The 21,312-nt window shown below is 40.8% G+C and overlaps 1 protein-coding gene across 1 annotated transcript in view; it reads left to right on the forward strand.

Moving 5' to 3' along the window:
* The first annotated feature begins 1,324 nt into the window (after nt 1-1,324).
* The window catches only part of LOC125310744 (tryptase-2-like), a 29,162-nt gene continuing 9,174 nt past the window's right edge, over nt 1,325-21,312 (forward strand). Inside the window, exons 1-3 of the mRNA XM_048268386.1 lie at nt 1,325-1,373; nt 7,867-7,967; nt 19,591-19,670. Coding sequence (XP_048124343.1) covers nt 7,938-7,967; nt 19,591-19,670 — 110 coding nt within the window. The 5' untranslated portion in view covers nt 1,325-1,373; nt 7,867-7,937. The remainder of the gene's footprint in view (nt 1,374-7,866; nt 7,968-19,590; nt 19,671-21,312) is intronic.

Raw genomic sequence — 21,312 nt, forward strand, 5'->3', positions numbered from 1 at the left:
GTGGCAATAACTCAAAGACAAACAATCCAAATGGATGACTTATTTAGAAATTTAAACTAGGTAGCATTTTAACCTTTTAAGCTATTTAACACCATCACTACCACACTTATGGTGGATTTCATCACAGTTGAATAATTGTGTACTGTATACACCTGAAACTGGTGTGTGCACAACCTCTATCAATGTAAACACAAAAAAGTAAAAAATAAAAAAGCAGGTTGTCACATTAATACCATCCAATCAATTAAGCAAATTATTATGACATTTTTAATCATTTCTTAGTTAAAATGTGTAAAATGTCCTTGTTCGAGCTGTCTCAAGTTACCATAGCACTGAAATATTTCACAGGTCAGAGAACATAGACAAATTTAGTCTAGAAAAAGTCTAGAAAAAAAACTGTAAACAGTAAAAACAATAAAAAGAAAGGAAAATAGCAAACTCAAGTGTTAAGCGATATAAGCTTGTGAACTCAAGTCCTTGTACTGTCCTTGTGTGAGCAAAGGAGTGTGTGTAGCTAGTCGTGTCTCCTCAGTTGATGCCTTTCTAAACACAACTAACTTCTCAAACAGTGTTGCTTCAGATGACGCCTATGGAGCCTGTTAATCAGTCCAGCAAAGGAGAATAGGGGGCAGCCATGGCCTACTGGTTAGCACTTCGGACTTGTAACCAGAGGGTTGCCGGTTCGAACCCCAACCAGTAGGAACGGCAGAAGTGCCCTTGAGCAAGGCACCTAACCCCTCACTGCTCCCAGAGCGCCGTTGAAGCAGGCAGCTCACTGCGTCGGGATTAGTGTGTGCTTCACCTCACTGTGTGTTCACTGTGTGCTGAATGTGTTTCACTAATTCACGGATCAATCAAAAGAGTATATATACTTACTTATACTTATAATAACTCTACTGGAGCAGAGGGGCTTGATCATGCAGGGGTGCCACAGAGATTTTGTGCTTTATAGATAGTTAGATAGATGTCATCACAGTGTTTCACAAAATGTATTTTACAGTATTTTGAAAATACAAAAATACACAACACTGAAGTATTTTGATACAAAATACGAAGGCATTTTCATTATCTCAATAAAGTACAAATTACAAAATAGTATTTTGTATTTGAAATACATATTTTACTGTAAATACATGTATTAGAAATACTGCCCATCCCTGCATGTGTTTGTGTGTGTGTGTGTGTGTGTGCGTTTGCGTCTGTGTGCGTGTGTGTACATATTGTATGGGAATCATGAATGTGTGGGTGTGATCATCTTGGTGGGTGTGGTAATCTCATATATAATAGCTGAGCTCTGGGTGCAATCCAGCAGACTGCAGACATGACACTCAGGCTCTGTCTCTGTGTGACCCTGCTGCTCAGCACAGCTACAGGTGAGATGCTGTGTGTGTGTGTGTGTGTGTGTGTGTCTATAGATGTGTGTGTGTGTGTCTGTCTACAGATATGTGTGTGTGTGTGTGTGTGTGTGTGTGTGTGTGTATGTTAGATGTGTGTGTGTGTGTGTGTGTGTGTGTGTGTCTACAGATGTGTAACCCTACAGATTTAAACCCAAGGACTGTGTCATTGTATTACAAGCAGGCTACTTTCAGAAAAAAAAAATATTTTTTTTTTTTTTTTTCAAAACTGCCAAAGTGCAGGGGTTTTTACATTACTATGTTTTAATGACTTTATAGAGGTCTCAGGAAAGTGCAATACTGACTATCTTATATCCTTTTTTTTCATCACAACCTAAGCAATATGATTAAAGTATTGTCATTTTAACCAACTATATACACAAACATGAGCAAAAACAAATACATACATTACACTTTTTTTACTAATTGAAATCATACACTTATTCTGAAATAAATACCATTGCATTTTTTACTACAATTATCAGTCAGAGAGATATCTGATCCATGTAACGCTTATCAATTCAATTTTCTATTGAAATTGGAAAATTGGATTAAATTTTCTAAAATTGTGTTTTTTTACTTGTCAAATAAATGCATATTTAGGATTTTGGAGTTGAATCCTGATTTTGTATTTGTGTAACGTTGGATAGAAAAATGGATAATTCAAAAATCGGAAATAATGTTGTTTCTATTTGTGCCTGGGGTTGCCTGAGAGGGGCAGGGTTTTGCGTCCGACCCAAGTTAAAGCTGATAGGCTGGCAAGGGCCGAGTTCCACCTTTCACCATGCTTGCATTCAAGGGTTATGGTTTGTGCAGGTTTTGCCATAGGCCTAGCTACGGCACGTTTGACAGAAGTCTCTCAGCATATGATGCTGTGGATATGCAGCATGTCGTTTGAGAACCAATACTAGTGATGTAGCCCACTGAAATAGATTAAAATATAACAATGTCCGACTGAAGGTGTTCAGCAATAGGTTACGAGGAATTTGAGCAACATATGTTCAAATGTTTCTGCAGACTATAGTTTTAGATGCTCCGGTAGCATAGTAGGCCTAGGCTATATGATCTGAGCAGCGTTGAGCTTGATAAATCCCGTTTTCCCCTTGCATAGCAAGCATTCATATGCTCTGGCCATGCATAGCTCCATCCATACTGTCCAACTTCTACAGTTGGACAACTCTAAGCTTGTTTAGCTTTTCAATTTTACGCACCACGGTAAATCACCATGGCTATCAAACAGCAATTCAATTACTGCTGCTAGGTAACAACAAAGTACTGAGCATTTATATAAACCAAGTAAATGACAATGTAGTGAATAGCTATGATAGCTTCATTCCAGCCTAAGCATGCCAAAGCGGCCTAAGTGGACAGTAATACACATTACAAGTATTATACAGAGAGCACCCCTATGGCCACTGGCGCCTTAATGCAGGGGCTTACCTGGGCTTCAGCCCAGGGGCCTCCTAATAATAATAATAATAATGAATAATAATAAATTGCGTGTCCGTATTCGCGGCGTCATTAACCTACTCTGGAGCTAGCCTAAATAATTGAGCACATCGTACTGCTCTACAATTACATCCATGCAGAGGCCCCCTTTGTCTTCTCCAATTCTAAAGTGTAACAAAATGTAACAAAACGTAATAAATCCCAACGGGTGTAGAGGAGCTAGAGGAGAGGCTGAAACTGACTGACAAACTTATCATACAAACTCTGGACGTGGGTAGGATTGAAGCAACGATAAACGAATGACGTGGATTCCTGTAACTGTCCATGAAAACAGAAGGCATAGCAGGTAAATATCGTAGCAAATAGCCTGGAAATGAAACAGCTTTAAAAACATGTATTTCACTTGTCTCATTGGAGTGAACGCAGAACATGGGCTGTGGCGCAAATAAATGAATTAGTGATCTGCATCTCCGTTCACCAACAGCTAAGTTTGTGCTAACCCATTCACACATTTAATGTTATGTTTTCTCCATTGTTAACGTGAGATTAGTGCTGGGCGGTATGACCAAAAATGTATATCACAGTATTTTTCAAAATTCTTACGGTTTCACGGTATATGACGGTATTTTCTTTCATGCATAATCAGATGTTCACAGCATTTTTTTACAGGTTGAGAGAGGAATTGCTGCAGTACATTGACTGGGATGGCCCCAGAAAATAATGCTGTTTACAAAGAGCCACTCATGATTCTAATGAAGAATCTAATCAGAATGCAAAGACAATTGCAGGCAAAATACAGAACTTTTACTGTGCAAATCGCAAACATCTTGTATAAAACCAATACAAAAAGTAGTGCAACTTGCAATAATATACTTTTTTGAAAATTATACAATTTAAAATAAAACCTCTCTGCTAATATGCTTACTCTGTCAAATAGGACTATCAGAAACATGCCTTATTGTTATTGTGTGGTTTACATGACGTTAGTGGTAGGCTAACGTTAACTTCATGTGGATGTGGATGTTTTGTTAGCCTGTCATGAGCTTCAGTTCGGTTCGCTAGGCAAAACATTAACAAAAAAGTCAGGATCAGTCAGGATCATTTCTAACTAGCCAGCTAGTATTGCTCACATGCCTTACTTGCTACCTGGATAATTTCAGCGGATTGGTGAGACGAATGATAAGTTCATTAAAGGAATTATCCGGAGTAAAATGCACTTTAGATCGATTTACGGATGATTGGGAGTACATGCGTTGAGTTGACATCCAAATCATGTCATTCGGATGTGTTTTGAGAAAGTTCGATGTTACCATTTTTAGTCAAAGCTCGTTAGCGTGGAAGTGAGAAGGGCATATTATTTCGCCGCTACAAAACGCTATTTTTATACCTCTTCTACAGTTCCAAACAACATTGCACTTACATTGGTAGTGAGTAGAGGGTCCCTAAAGCCAAACCGGAAGTATCCCGAGGTCTTTATGTGGTCGGATAGAGTCCAGAATGAATTTCATCAAGCCAGTACCTTTCGAAATGTTGCCATCTTTGCTGCTGTAGAATTCGATTGCCAAGTGTGCTCTGGAAATTCACAATTTAAATTAGCCGTTTAAAAAAAAAAAAAAACATAGTCCAGTATTTCTTTTGAAATTGAAATGAAGTTGTATGGACTGGACTATTTTTTTTTTTTTTTAAACCGCTTAATTTTAAAATTGTGAATTTCAGAGCTTATTGGCAATCAATTCTATGGACTTTCCCCTAAAGAGGGCAGCAAAGATGGCAACATTTCCGGAACTGTTGTTTGGAACTGTAGAAGAGGTATAAAAATAGCGTTTTGTAGCGGCGAAATAATATGCCCTTCTCACTTCCACGCTAACGAGTTTTGACTAAAAACGGTAACATCGAACTTTCTCAAAACACATCCGAATGGGAGCGTACCTATGTTCCCCGGGTCCTATGTTCCCCGCTATTTGTATGGGACCGGGGACTCCGCCTTGTATCTGACCACGGAAATTGCATGGGATATGCTTGCGAGCAAAGTGTATTTTTCTGTCAATGTTGCTTGCCGTAGCACACCAGGTAGACCTACACATACGCGCACGGTGCAATATTGACACAAGCCAGAAGGGCGATTTTCCTAACTTCCACGTTGAGTATAGCGGAGTAAAAGAATAGATGAAGAAACATTTTTATAACATAGGCCTACAATGGTTTTACTTGTGTATTACCTTGTGTAACATTCTAGGTAACTTCGCATTGTTCGCTTCAGCACTAAATTGAGGACAGCAACACACACAAGCTGCACCTCTCACAGAAGAAACGCGCTACAACTACATGCCTTTTTAAGTTGATATTTAATTGGTTTGTTTTGTTCATTTTCCGTTCGCTGCACGCTGCAAAGGGACTCTTGGCGGCGTTGCTCGAAGCCCCTTCTGACTCGTCAATAATCCAAAAATGTCCCTTTGGGTCTACAGCCCAGTATAGTTTGATATCTCTTTGTTACATTAAAATTAATCCCATTCTTCCGACAGCTCAACCAAAGGCTATTTTAGATCACCTCCTTCACCTCTTGTACAGTAAGAATCAACAATGACATGCCAAGTGCAAAAGACAATGACAAGCTTGGGACTGAAGCCATGCAGACTTCGGCTAGATTTAAACACAGCAGGTCGTTGCAGCAAGACAGTGAGCCAATCCTAATATCATAGGAAAACAGGTGGGGCTGTGTCATTAGGCTGATTGCCACTGACACCAGCTACTGTCACATACAAGACTTAAGTGTCTCAATGAAATCAATTAAACGTGACTATATCGCACTGGGCTCCGCACTGCGCCTCTGTGCAAAGAACTTCAGTTCGCGGCGTCCCCTCTTCCTTCCCTCCTTCCCTCATCACAAACAAAGTGTTTTCCACCAAAAGCTGTCACCGGTCCGCACGTCTGTTGTAACTGTGTTGACTAAAGGGATTGTGTGTTTCTGGTGAAATAAAACGGATATGTGAGTGTGTGTATATGTGAATATTTTCCTTATTTATTGATGTCATAAGCATGCTTTATAGGTATAAGTTAAGTTTATGCTAACATACCCTAGCATTATTAACTTAAACTCGTCTCTCTTAGCATCTGTTAAACCTTCTTTTCATCTTCTGAAATTATCGATGCGCATTAAACCGCATATAAGTGAAGCAGCTATTTCAAGTAGCTACTGTTACAATTAAATCAATTAAACGTGACTATATCACACCGGGCTCCGCACTGCGCCTCTGTGCAAAGAACTTGAGTTCGCGGCCCCTCTCTCCTTCCCTCATCACAAACAAAGTGTGGGCACGGAGCAACAACAACCCGCGCCTTGCCTTGCGGCTGCAGTCTACTTGGAAGCAGCGGGGAACATAGGACCCTTTTTTCAAAAAAGGGTCCTATGTTCTAACCTGACCCTAGCCAGATGAATTTCGTTCCGCTTAGCTCCGCCTAGCTTCACTCACATCCATCTGGGACCTCTTCCATTGAGAGTGATTTCTGCAACCGACTTTATGGTTCAGCCAATCAGGACGCAGGGCGGGAGTTTCATAGATGTGACATAGTGTAGAAGCGACTGTGAGACTGTTATTAGCGTCACGGGTTGGCTTCGATGTGAGTGATTGAAGTAGCACGTCAATAGATGACGGACAAGTGGCTTATTCAATCATATGCAAGCATTTTTTGATTAGGCCCAGCCTTCTGAAACAACACTTCAATGGATCGGTTCCAGATGGATGAGTGGAGCTAGGCGGAGCGAAATTCATCTGGCTAGGGTCAGGTTACCTGGACCCGGGGAACATAAGGATGACCCCATCCGAATGACATGATTTGGATGTCAACTCAACGTATGTACTCCCAATCATCCGTAAATCGATCTAAAGTGCATTTTACTCCGGATAATTCCTTTAAACTTCACTGTGTTCGGTGGGTTGCTAACTAACGACATCACCTACTAGCCAGCTAGTTACAGCTGTTGAACAATCTCAATAGAATTTTTGTGACGGTAAATCCCCTTCAATGCAGTATCCCTTAACGTTTTTCCTTAACTAAAGAAACAATTTAAGGTATTCTGTACAACACCCTTAAATAAACCCCTTACCTAAGGAGAAATTAAGCCTTAAGGGTCATACTTCAGGGGAAAAACTTAAGGTGTTTTGTGTTTACCCTCACCATGCCTCGCAGTTGCACCATGCGTGTGTGTGAAAAAAGTCACGTCTGAAACACTTTTGCGCGGCGCAGCTTTCCAAACGTTGTGTAATCAAATACACCGGTATGGCGGTATATTAAAAATTCATATCATAACGAAAATATACACCGGTATACGGTGTGAACCGGTATACCGCCCAGCACTACGTGAGATATGTCTCCATGTAGTGTAGTGATAATGCATAAGGTAGCCATGTTCACGTCACATGAGCCAGCTTGTTCTGTAGGCTAAAAGTATTTCTGTCCCTCCTAAACTGCGTTAAACTGGTCTGTTAAGTAGACAGAATTTCAAAAAAACTCCTGGGGAACCCCCCGACACAACAAACATAAGCACTTTTGAAAAGCTTTTAAACGTCCATATGTGTACCCATCTTTTAACTTAGCCTACAGCCAGTGTTGTAAAAGCTCAACGCTTGTTTTCGTGCAGTAGGCTAGCCTTTTTGACAAGCGATGTCATGGGAAGCGGACGTGATTCGAGGTGTATTAAAAAATCACTGTATGAAGTAGTTGTGAAATGCCTGTGAAAGAAATGTAAAACACATAAAATATACCGGTACATTAATTTCACAGCCTTTTGGGCACTTATTCATTTTGAAAGGGTGAATGTCACAAAGATACCCCAAGAGTAAAACTTTGCCAAATGGCTCATAATCATCTGAAATTTATTGAGTTCAAAACTGTAAATGTGTATTTTACATTTTACCTGTATTCCTCGCGTGAAACACAAGTTGTCTTTTAAATATATTTTACACATATATTATGGATACATGTGTGTGTGTGTGTGTGTGTAACACAGTATGTTTGTCTGCAGGCTTGCCGCATCTCAACTCCCGGAGCTCTATAGTTGGGGGAGAGGATGCAGCCCCTGGACAATGGCCCTGGATGGTGTACCTTAAGGCCACTAATAGAATGGTGTGTGTGTGAAAGAAAGAGAGTGAAAGAGAATGGCCAACTGTGTGTGTGTGTGTTTAGGAATGGGTACTCACTGACGCCTTAAAGCAACACCAAAGAACTTTTCCTCTGTCGCACGCACTATTTGTTTATCCAGCACCGGCTTTGCCAATAACAATGTCCACAGACAAGGTAGAATATGTTGCATGATTTTATGAAAGTACGATGTATTGCGACATCAGATGCAAGTCAAATTTGTAGTTTCTCATGTCTCATTCCATCGAACTACAGATCCGCTACCCGATCCGGCAAACTTACATAGTGCGGTTATAGCCAATATAGCAGAGGCTTACCTGGGCTTCCAAGGAGTGGCCTCTTAATAATAATACTAATATTCGCGGCATCATTACTCTGGAGTCACAAATTCTCTCTAACCAGCAGAATTTGGTTTCGAAATGTTGCAAGACGCAGAGCAAAGGCAGAAAATGTCTTCTCTCATAGGCAGTGTTGGGGTAAGTTTAAAAAAGTTTAAAAATGAGTGTTTACTCGTTACTTCTTTAAAAAGTAATCCGTTACTTTACTTTAAAACATTGGGCTATTATAGGCTTCAACACCACCACTAAATTCCTATGAAACAATATCAAATAACATAGCCGATACATCTTATGCAGAGGTGGAAAAAGTACTTAAATATTGTATTCAAGTAAAAGTACCAATACTTTGAAATATTGCTCAAGTACAAGGTAAATTACCCATCTTTACTTGATTACTCAAGTAAAAAGTAGTTCATTTAAAATGTACTTTAAGTAAAAGTTACTTAGTTACTTTTTTGTGGGGGTGGGAGGGTATGACAACCCCCAAAAAAACAATCAGTTTTACCTAGCTCGAGTTGCTGCAGTCAGCAGCTGAAGTAGCCAGGCAGCTACAGCACTACACTCTTGGGGCATGTTCGTGAGCCCCCATGTTCATGCCCCCAGAGTGTATCGCTGTAGCTGCCTGGTAGCCTTACCCGACAAACACGGGACGTCCCCCGGACCTTATGCCGACATTCACGACGTCCCCGATTGGTCCTGAACGTCATGTTCTCTAGCGGACGTTCCGGTGACCTTATTGACGTTCGGAGCAAGTTATCGTTTGGTTATTGCATGACGTCCGGTGCAGGACTTTTCTGGGGGCGTCACCGCCAGGTCCCTCGGATGACATTTGCATTTGGTCATTTCAAATACCTTCTAAGGACCCGACAATAACGTTATACCGGGGACATGGGGGGGACGTTTGTTTATTCACACATGGCAGCGGAGTTGAGAAGTGACTACTTAATTTGTAAAGCAAAACGTTCTAGCTCTACATTACAGAAGAATTAAGGATAGGCTTACTGCTTGTTCATGACTTGTTTAAATGTCATTGTAATTTATTTGACACATGCTCGGGTTTAAAAGTGTCACGCATACTGTAGCTGTCCCCGATGTTACAGCAGCTCCTTGTGGAAACAGCAAAGAGTGCACATATCCGATTAGATTTCTGACAAGGACCAAGCTCTCTGCCTCACCAGAGCCTTACTGTTTATTAATAAAACAATGATATAGAATAGAAACATCTGGAATCTATTTATTTAATCTTAAAGTTGGCTACAAAGAGCATTCAGAGAAAACAATACATTTTTCTTTATCTGCAATGTTCCAGGAAGACAGGCTTACATTTATAGGCTGTCCCTGTTTGATCACAGGTCCAAAGAAAACGGTGGATATAGCGTCAATGCATTCTAGTTATGTTTCATGTACTTTATTTCATGTTGAGTTTTGCTTCCAGCATGCATTGCGATTCATTTAGTATTTTTGGCTATTATTAGTTTTTTAATATTTTGAAACAATATGGTTTGAACAATTTATCTTAGGCTAGCCTAGGCCTACTCTGATGATGTTTTGAACAATATGCTACGGGATATGCCCATTAAAGCGTCATTATTAGTTTATTAAGAAAATGACACGTAGATGTGAAAGCAGCACATCCTAGCCGGTATAAATGTCCATGTCTACTCATTATTAGTGTAATGCATTCGGAGGACGTGATTTCATACATGCGTGAAAATATGAGGTGAGTGAAGTTGATTGTGTAGTTGTAGAACGTTAATGCGTGTTCATGTTCGTTCTCTCCTAGCAACGCTGAGACTTACAGGATGGTAATAGCCTACCATACTAAATCGCGCTTCATGTTTTTTTTTTTTCATCATCGGAAATATAAGCGTTGCTATGCCGCATAATGTCAGCGGTGACCATTACAGGACATCCTCTTAAAGTCGTGGACGTCTTTTAGACCTCCCGAACAGAGGTCCACGGGACGTAAAGGGAACCCTACACAATGTCGAGGAGGTGACGTTCGCCAGGTGACCTTTAGGGGACGTCGCCAGGACTTTATTTTGTTTACTGGGTAGCTGCTGGCTGCAGTAACTCGAGCTAGGTAAAACAGATTGTTTTCAGGTTTCTCACACCGACAGAAGCCTACTCGGTGACCTTGGGAATGGAGATCTATTCTTCACATACGGGTTTTTGTCGAATTTTACATTTTCACATAATTCAACAGTATACTGTATATTGTGAACACATTTCACAGAAAAACATACGTTTTGACTGTTAAACCCTGACTTTATTTAAGTGAAGATTCAACACATTAGCAGTCATTCCCTTTGTCCACGCCGCTATAAGGTTTTACGGTAAGCTAATTTACTCATTAGGCTACTCATTACTCGTTACTCAATGTGTCAGCTCTTGGCAGGTGTAACCGAATATGAATGTGAAAGACTTGCCTTTCAGGGTACGAACGGTCAAAAGCACAAACTTTTAGAAATATCCTGGTGTCATTTTAGGGACCAGGAGAAGTTTTCCATTGACGTAGCGCATTTTAAAAGTATACCAGAGAATGTCTAATAGGAAGAGAATAGAGCTCCATAGACCTCCATGCATTCTGCGCTTGCCTGCTAGCGCCCTCAAGTGGAATCTGAGGAGGAACTGTAACCAGTCCAGAAACCGGAAGTAACCGTGCCAGTTCTCTTATTCACCCCTTGCAGACACGTGACGGCTCCATGCTGGACGGCAAATTACATTATGTCGTAATGATTATGATGAACTGAACACCATTACTATAACATCTTTGTAGTTCAATGTATTGGGGGGCAGCCTTGGCCTACTGGGGTTAGCGCTGGTTAGAGCTTCGGACTTGTAGCCGGAGGGTTACTGGTTCGAATCCCGGCCAGTAGGCCACCACTGAAGTGCCTTTGAGCAAGGCACCTAACCCCTCACTGCTCCCCGAGCACCGCTGTTGTTGCAGGCAGCTCACTGCGCCGGGATTAGTGTGTGCTTCACCTCACTGTGTGCTGAGTGTGTTTCACTAATTCACGGATTGGGATAAATGCAGAGACCAAATTTCCCTCACGGGATCAAAAGAGTATATATACTTATACTATATGTATTGCTGTTTGGGGTCTGATAGTCAAAGAAAGATGTCAGTGGTGTTGTTAGATGAAATGGGTCATGATCGCAAATGTAAATAGTTATTAAAACTGGTGGTAACAGCAAGGGGAGATAAGGTTAGGTCGTAATGTTAGGCTACTGTAATTAACATTATGGTAAATGAACACCCATAAGTATTTCTGGACTAAAACTATTGCAAAGCGATTTGGTTACTTTATTTCTAGTAGTGCCGCTAATTGTTGTGCTGCTGGTGCAATGTCTTTCTCCAAGAAAACCAAGTTGGGTTACAAAAACAAAGGCAAAAACAGGAAAAAGAAAGAGATCAAAATGAGGGAAAACAACTGCTTATAAACTTCTTTCTAAAGGTAAGCACAAACGTTTAAACACAAACGTTTAAACTGCTTGAATATTTCCACAATCATTAATGCTAAAAACAAACTGAGACAACCCATTGAAAGAGTGGAAAATACACTTTCCTACATTACACACGTAATCTGAGGTAGCCTACAGTATGTCATGATCCGCCTCCATCTCCATCTCTTTCAGAAAGACTTGGCGCTAGCTAGATTCATGTCCTATGGTAGGCTCATAGACAGTAAAAGAAAGGGTAGGCTACAAGCTGATCATTGTCACTGTAGTGGTTCCGGGCTCAATTTTTTCCCTTCCTTTCGGTTTTCGTTAGTCTTAACTCTTTTTCTACCTAGTAACAGATGGGATTTGTGATGTAGCAAAGTACAATACTTCACTCAAGATGTACCGGTAATCAAGTACAAATAAAATTACCGATTTTAAAAACTACTTAAAACATACAAAATATACAAAAAACTACTCAGTAACATGAGTAAATGTAATTTGTTTCTTTCGACCTTTGATCATATGGGCATATAGGTGAACACAAAATACATAAGGGCTTATTTCATAGCCTTATACTCTTTCATTAAACAGACTCCTCCGAAATTGGTGCTAAGCTAGTGCAAATTGTTAGCCTGGATGACACCAGACCCTTCTTAATACAGTTGTATTGAGATAGGGGTCTGGCGAAGGTTCATTCACCTCCTACTTCCAATAGGGCGTCACCAATTGCGTCCAGAGACATTTGATCCATTGGAGAGACCGGAAACCAATCAGAGCAGCGAAAGAGATGACCTATGCAGATCGACAGGAACACATATGGTTTAGGTTAGGGGAGAACATTTACAAAGACATTGTACCACACTGAAAGCTAATATTTTGTTACTAGCAACCTACACCTGCCCTCTGCCAAACACAATTGCATTTTGAGCTCTGAACAAAACCGTTATGGAGGAGTTATTTCAGCAAAAGTCGAGCATGCCTTCTGGCCGGGACAAATATAACAGGCATGGGGGCGAGATACAAATAGCCTAGTTTAAGTTCTGTAAACTTCCATCAATATTAGATTTATCCAAGAGGATGTAGGCTAGCAATAGCCTGCCTAACATCAGACCACATCTCATTGAGATGGGATCTGGCAACTAGACATTAATTTTCTCGTATTTGAAATGTGGTTTACGAATGCCCAGAGCCATTTATTGGGCGCTCAGAATGTCTATCAAATGCGTCTGTACATAGCACATAACGGCTTCGGTGTGTCGTCATCGTCTTTCTGCCCTCCCTCCGTTCAGTGATTGGTTCCTTTGTTGAGGTGAAAACGAAGTCCATAGAATCCAGGCTGCCTAGCAGCGTGAATAAAATCGTGCGCGTGTAAGGCAGCATGGGAAAACCCAGGCTAGGCTAGCAATGCATCTGATGACTCCACCGCCACTCCACTCGACCAACATTTTTGACGGGGATGGGCAAAGGGAGGCTTTGTGAAACACTGAAACGTTCAAAGCAATTATGGCGAAATTGTTTTGAGGCTTCGAAACTATTTCGACACCTCAGAGCTGCAGTCTATATGGTAGAACTTAAGCCCTCCTTACACTGACAGACTTGGAAAGCTGTCGCCTACTTTGCCCCTTCCTGTTTGGTGTTGGAGAGAGGTCACTATTGGTTTTTATATTGTTCACGTCACTATTTGCATGAGCCACAACTAAAAAGACTTGCAATAATATCAAACATGTTTGATATTATCGTAACGGCAAAACTAGAAAAAGACTGACTCCGACTGACTTAAAACTGCTAAGATTGGCACCTTATACTTAACGATCTAGTTGACGGGAGCGCGCCACAATTCCAGTACAACTCCCATGATTTTTGTCCGACTTTGGAAATTTAGTCGCCGACTGTGAAAACAGACCAAAATCGTACAATGTAAGGCCGCCATGAGCTGTCAAATATAGCAGAGAAGAAGGTCATTCAAGTCTGTAGCTCACTGAGTAGGCTAACCGTTGATCTATATCCGTAGACGGGCTCTGGTCTAAGTCAAAATCTAAGCAGTTATGTCCTTGGTTTGTAGCTATGGGTGACCACATCAAATAGTCCAATGCTGAAGTGTAGCTTCATGCAGCAGCTAGTGGTCTGTAAATCATTGTAAATAATTGTCTTCTCATAAACACTCTCGATGTTTGCAATTTGTTTATTAAGGCTCAATCAGACGATTGACACCCATCAATCGAAATGCCGAGTTCAAGAGCACCATGCTTCTGCTTCACAAGAACAAGTGCTAGTGCTATTGATGTTAAGTTGAATTATATATTGTTAAATAAATGATCAATTACAGTCACATTAGCGGTTTCAATTCGTAGTTCAGTCGACACATTGGGTGATTGTCTGATGGAGCCTTAATCCATGACGTCTTTCCAGTTGGAAAAATTACACCGAGAGGGTAGAAGTTTTGAAAGCAAGAGCGAGCAGAAGGCCAGTGAGCAGCCTGATGCAAACTTCATGTCTGTGCTCTCAATCATAATTGTTAGAGTTGTGATAACGGTTTTATTCACTACAAGATTATTTTTCACCCCTCCGTTTTTGTATATATGCTCTCGATTCCTGATCCTGAAATTTTCATAGTAGCGCGTTACACAACTTTTTACCCGAAAAAGTACGTTACATACAACACTGCTTATAGGTAGGCTACGTCAACACCAAAGGCATTATGTCAATGGCAGCCTTTGACTAAAAACCTTTAGAAGCATGTCTTTAATCCAGACTGCAAATCATTTCGCGACCCCTCCAAAATATTTGGCGACCCCCAGTTTAAGAACCACTGCTCTACAGTGACATCGGTGGAGTAGGTGGAGCGAGGCTCTCGTCTGTGTTCTCCTAAAGTGTAACAAAATGTAATAAAATAACTATAAATCCCAACATATAGAGGAGCTAGAGGAGAGGCTGAGACTGACTGACAAACTGAACCACTCTGGAGATATCTTGGGTAGGTTAGAAGGAACGATATAACGAATGACATGGATTCCTGTAACTGTCCATGAAAACTGAAGACATAGCAGGTAAATATCGTAGCAAATAGCCTATGGCAATGAAACGGCTTTAAAAACATTTATTTCACTCATCTCGCTGGAGTAAATGCAGATCATGGGCTGATGCGCAAAGAAATGAATTAGTGATCTGCATCTTCGTTCACCAAAATCTATGTTTGTGCTAACCCACTCGCACAAAACATAACGTTATGTTTTTTCCATTGTTAATGTGAGATATGTCTCCATGTAGGGTAGTGTCAGGAAGTGCAGTGATAATGCATAAGGTAGCCAATGTTCATGTCACATGAGCCACAGCTGCTCAGGCTAAAGTTATTTCTGTCCCTCCCAAAGTGTTTAGATAGATGAGCAAAAGTGAACAGTGCGGAGATTGAACAGTGCAATAGCTTGCTTATTAAATATTAACTATGACATGAAAAGACAAGAATGTAAACATAATAAAAAATTGCTTGACAAACAAGACAGAAAAATATCTTTAAATTTAAAAGGAATATAACTTTAACTTTAAATTTAGGGAATATGTTATAAGATGTAGATGTATGTTATGACCACAGTCCAGATTGTGTAGGTTGGTTTAGCAGCCATAATTTCAAAAATCTACCCCCCCCCCCCCAACACACACATTTTTGAAAAGTTTAAAACACCTACAGTATGTGTAGCCCACCTACTGTCTTTAGCTACACAGCCAGTGTTGCGTTGAGTTGAGTTTGAGTTGAGTTTGAGTTTATTCACAATACCACTTCAAACATTACAGTAAACCAGTATAGGTACAAAGACAGACGGATAGAGTGGATGGGTCCCCCAAAGAAGCTAGAAAAGCTTATAGGTGGGGGCCCATGGTTCATGAAAGGGTAGTGGTACAAACAATGATATTCACAGTAACCACCTGAGACCAGATGGTGACAACATAACATACATACTTAACATTACATACACATAACATCACATACACATACAATCATACACATACATCCCAGTAGTCCATGAGGAAAACAGTTTTATATTAGATATAGGTTAGTAAGAGATTATTTTTTAGTTGTCTTTTGTTGGAGATAGAGGGCAACACCTTGAGGCCATCATCAATCCTGTTCCAAATCTGCGGCCCCCTACAGGCAACACTCATACTGGCACGCACGTGTCGACAACATTTACCTGTTATGAGTGGTTTAGTTCTTGTTTGGTATGTGTGCTGGGGGCTGGAGATGGGAATAAGACTACACAACCTAGGGTTGAGCCTGTTGACAATTTGAAACATAAGACAGGCATTATGATAAACATTCAGCTCAGCCAGTCTTAGTAACTCAAAGCGGTGAAATACAGGGTGGGTGTAGGAATTTATCTCTGACCAGGACAGGGCCCATATGACATTCTTTTGCAAGGATACAAGTTTTTTAAGATGGCTGGTGAAGGTGTTGCACCATATCACATTACAATATTTAAGGTGAGGTTCAAAGAGAGTTTTGTACAATGTGAAAAGGGTAGCCTAGAAATCTAGACGCGCCCCTAGGGGCAGCAAATTACATTTGCTGCCAGGGCTAGTCTAGCAACTAGGGATCGACCGATATGGTTTTTTCGAGGCCGATAACCGATATGTAAAACCGATATGTCAGTTGTCAAAAAGGGGGGTGGATGGTAAAGGCGATATGCTGCAAAAAATTCATTCAAAAGCATTTAATTATGCAAACTTTTCTTTCTTCTTTTGATACACAATTGTCTATCAACTTGCATCACATGTAAATCCTGTGTATGATATTAATCCAAGAACTGAGTGATAGCAATTATTTTCATAGACTAGGCCTACACAATGGGCTATGTGCTTGTTAAGGGACCTGTCACAAAGAGAATGCTTTGCCATCGTGTGTGTGAGTGCACACGAGAGGGAGAGGAAGAGGTGCATGCGTGATGGCAATTGTTACGGTTGAACAGTTTAACAAAACAGTTTAAAAATAGTTCTTAGGCTATTTAAGCATGCAATGTGTGTCCATGTGTAGGCTACACTTTGGTGAGCCTAAAAGGCACGTTAATAGCCAGCTCAGGCCGCGATTTAGGCTACTTCAGGTCGAATTAAATTACGGCTGGCCCTGGGTGCCTGTAGCCTAGTCTTTTCTGACAGTCCGTTTCAAAAAGGAGCAACTAGACTTTTTGACGTTCGCTATCGCATAATTTAGGACTTGTCTACTATGTAGGCCTAAGGGATAACGTCCGCCTAGGTGTCCCGTTATTCACAATTAATGGGCCGAGGCAGAGGCAAAGAACTCCCGGCCAGCGCAGCACCGAGTTTGTAGGCTAACTAGTAGCCTAGGCTAAACAGCATATCACTAACGTGCATCAATCGGGAATTCGCTAAATGAAGGAAGTGGGTGCTTTACTTATTGATCCGGATCAAAGAGACAATAGCGTCCAAAGTGGTGTTTTTGTAACTTCAGTGTAGATGATTGTGATTCATTGCAACTTCAGCAATGTAAGGTACCTTCCTTACCTTCGAAAAAATAGCTCCGTACAGCTGAAGCCCATCTACACTCTGCCTCAGAGAATCCTAAACTTTCTCTGTGTTTAGTCTTCGATCCTGATTGGCTGCATTGGGTGCTAACTGACAAATCAGGGCGATTGTAGTGGGGCGGGACAATGCTCTCGACCACAGAGTAGCAAATGCAGGGAGTGAGAGACGCTTTACAGACAAAGTAGCGGGTTTCATTCTTTATCCATTTCAATATCGGCTTATCGGTGAAAAAAATTACCAATACCAATTATTATAAAAATACTAAATATCGGCCTTAATAATCGGCCGGGCCGATTATTTAAATACTAAATATCGGCCCTAATAATCGGCCCGGCCGATAATTGGTCGACCCCTACTAGCAACTCTCCGTTGGCTTGTGAGCTCCAGAAATCGAAACTTAATCAGGCATTGAAATCGTGTATAGAGTCGTTTGGTGGGCTTAACATAATGATTGATGGAAGAGTTGCAACGGTTTGGCTTGAATTCCCTGCTACTTGAAAACAAATATCCTATTGCGTGCAGAGGGAATTTGAAAGACAACTGATTATCCCGCCCCTCGGACTGAGCACTACGAACGATGAGTGTCCAGACCCTACATTTTAATGTGGGTCTGGCTCGCCAGGCTATGAGGGCAGACAGAGGAAGGAAATCTGATCTTGTAGATCAAGCCAACATACTTGGACAGCTTGTTTACTAGATGGTCTATATGACATTTGAAGTTGAGAGAATCGTCAATGTAGACCCCCAGGAATTTAGTGGCATGCACTCTTTTTATTTCCTGGCCATTGATTTTAAACAGGCAGTGATCAATGTTTTTAAATTTTTTGTTCGATTTGAATAAAATTAAATTTGTTTTGCTGACATTTAATGACAGTTTGTTACATTTAAACCAGGAGTCCACTTTGGTTAACTCTGAGTTTACTATGTCTTGTAAAATAAGTGGGTTCCTGTGTGATGTAAACAAATTTGTGTCGTCAGCAAAAATTATTTTATGAAATATTTGGGAGGAATTGACAAAATCATTTATATATAGAATGAATAAGAGTGGCCCCAAAATTTAACCCTGGGGACCCCAAAGAGTATGAGTTGTAAAAGTTAAAAGCTTTGTGTTTGAGGTATGGTGTGGTATGGTGAAGTGCATCAGCCCAAGGCGTTCACATTTTGAGAGCATAGAGCTTCAACCTGGTTTGGCTCCGTTCCAGCTTCCCTTGTGGTACCACTCTCTTCATATCTTTGATGCTCATGACATTGCATGTAGCTTCTGTTTGCAACATCACAGCCAGCAAAGGGAGACGATCGCGCACATCCTTAACGGCATACAAAGGACTGTATATTGCGCGCTACGACCGTCTGTGAAGGAGCTCGGCGACAATGCCAACTTTACTGCAATCAATCACAATGAAAATATCAAGACAGACTGCCCCCTCCGCCCCACACGAACTGCGCTACATTGGAAACTGCCATTAATAACTTACACCAAACACATCAAACACCAAACATTACACCAAATACACCCAACATAATAACAATAACAACACACCAAAGCCGTTCCAATAATAGAAATTAGTTTTTAAATGGACATCTGCTATGCTTCAAAACTGTTGAAAATACCAACCATGGTACAATGTTTTTAGTAACTCTGGCTAATCATGTACAAACATTGCCCTCATTTTTGGTAGTTAAGGCCATGTACACAAGATGTGGACCTCTAGACCCTGGTAATCTAGAAAGATTAAGGGTCTGGCCACGAACAATGTAATGGCCCAACTCGAGGGGCGGCAACAAGCATGCATTTAAAAATCTCACTGCACGCAATTGGATAACACTAGACCATGTTTACTCTGAATGATTTCGGACTTCGACACAATCGGATAACACTACGACCAATGTGTACTGTCCTCCAACATTGCAGCGCTGTCTTCATCAGTTTAGCTGGTTCCCCGGAATGCAAGGGAAAAAGTAACGTGCGTCATTGCTCATTGCCAGACTGTCTCGCAGAGACAATTCCATTGTGCTCTCGCGAGAACTCTGGATTTCCAGGGTAAGATGTGTGTACTCTCTAAGAACAAGGTCAATGGCAAAATATTGCTCTGTATCAGCAGTAATTAGTAGCCTCTACATATGGAGGCGTAGGTGTCACCTTTACCCTTGTGCATAATGGACTGGAATAATGGCTGCTATTGTACACCTTTCTGTCAAATTAGGATTATGCTATGATGTATGATTATCTTCTAATCCAAAAAAAGTTTAAATGTATGTGTGTGTGTGTGTGCGCACTCTATTCTCAGCATACCAGCTCCTGTGGTGGTTCCCTTATCAACACTCAATGGGTTCTGACGGCAGCCCACTGTGTCGACTCAAACAACTAGTACGTTTTCTTTATTGTGTGTGTGTGTGTGTGTGTACACTGGAGGTGTATGGCAAGCCGATTGAGCATTTATTCAGATATCTTGATATCAGGCATAATTGTCATATACATGCAAGCCATTTCTGTCCACTAGTTAACTAGTGAGCCATTTCTGTGTGAACTAGTTAACTAGTGACAGCCAAAATGCCCACTAGTTAACTAGTAAGGCCCAAATTCTCTCTAGTTAACTAGTTCATATGTTTCATATCTTACTAGTTAACTAGTAATGCTCAGCATGTTTACTAGTTAACTAGTGGACATTGAAATGTGCACTAGTTAACTAGTTTAAAGACTTCTATATTTTACTAGTCAACTAGTAAGGTACTACTGAATTCCCAATGCTCACTTGTTAACTTCTATGTAATTTGGCCAGCCGCTTGAGCATTTATTCTGATATCTTGATATCAGGCCAACATGCAAGCCATTTTTGTCAACTAGTTAACTAGTTAGCCATGTTTGTGCCCACTAGTTAACTAGTGACAGCATAAATGCCCGCTAGTTAACTAGTGAAGACATATTAGCTTCACTAGTTAAGTAGTGAGAGCCAGAAATGTCCACTAGTTAACTAGTAAAGGCCAAAATGCATACCAGTCAGCTAGTTGACTAGTGACAGCCAAAAATGTGCACATGTTTACTAGTGAAGGCAAAACACCTCACTAGTTTACTAGTTGCAGTAGGTCAATGTCACTAGTTAACTAGTGAACCTTAAATTGCTTACTAGCTAGCTAGGTGATGGCAGTAGGCACACTAGTTAACTAGTTGATGCATCATTTGTCCAAACTAGTTAACTAGTGGGGTCATAAATGTATACTAGTAAACTAGATCAAGACACATTCACACTAGTCAACTAGTGGCGCAGAATTCAAATTAGAAGGCGGAGAATTCTGGAAATTGAGGCTTTCTATTGGCTCCCTATGTCCAAATAGAACATGACAACCAATCACAGTGCAGAATTTCACAAAATCCCACCCACAACATTTGCATGTGCATGTGGCACACAAGTTAACATGCTTGCCAAAGGAACTTTAACTAGTAAACTAGTGGCTTCAGTGTGACACTTACATGTAAACTAGTGAAGGCAGAACTGCTCACTAGTTAACTAGTGAAGACACAAATGCCCACTAGTTAACTAGTGAGGTCCAAAAAGTGTCACTAGTTTACTAGTGTGCACCAAAACACCCACTAGTGAACTAGTGTTGGCAATTTCTATTCGACTAGTTAACTAGTGAGGTGCAAAAAGTGTCACTAGTTTACTAGTGTGCTCCAAAACGCCCACTAGTGAAGGCCATTTCAGCCCCACTAGTTAACTAGTGAGATGCCAAAATGGTCACTTGTTAACATGTAAATGTAAAAGTACCCTCTAGTTTACTAGTGAGGGTGTTGTGGGCCTTAATAGTTAACTAGTGGCATGTATATTTTGTTCACTAGTTAACTAGTTACACCTAAAAAGAGAAACAAGCTGACCGTTTTTGTCCACTAATTAACTAGTGGAACAATTGAAGTCTCACTAGTTTGCATGTGTGGCAGTGAAGCAGCTCACTAGTTAACTAGTGCCTGAAACGGCTATTATGTAAATTCTAATGAGAGGGTGGGTAGAAGACTC

This window comes from Alosa alosa, chromosome 17 (genome assembly GCF_017589495.1).
Source record: "Alosa alosa isolate M-15738 ecotype Scorff River chromosome 17, AALO_Geno_1.1, whole genome shotgun sequence".
Classification (NCBI taxonomy): Eukaryota; Metazoa; Chordata; class Actinopteri; order Clupeiformes; family Clupeidae; genus Alosa; species Alosa alosa.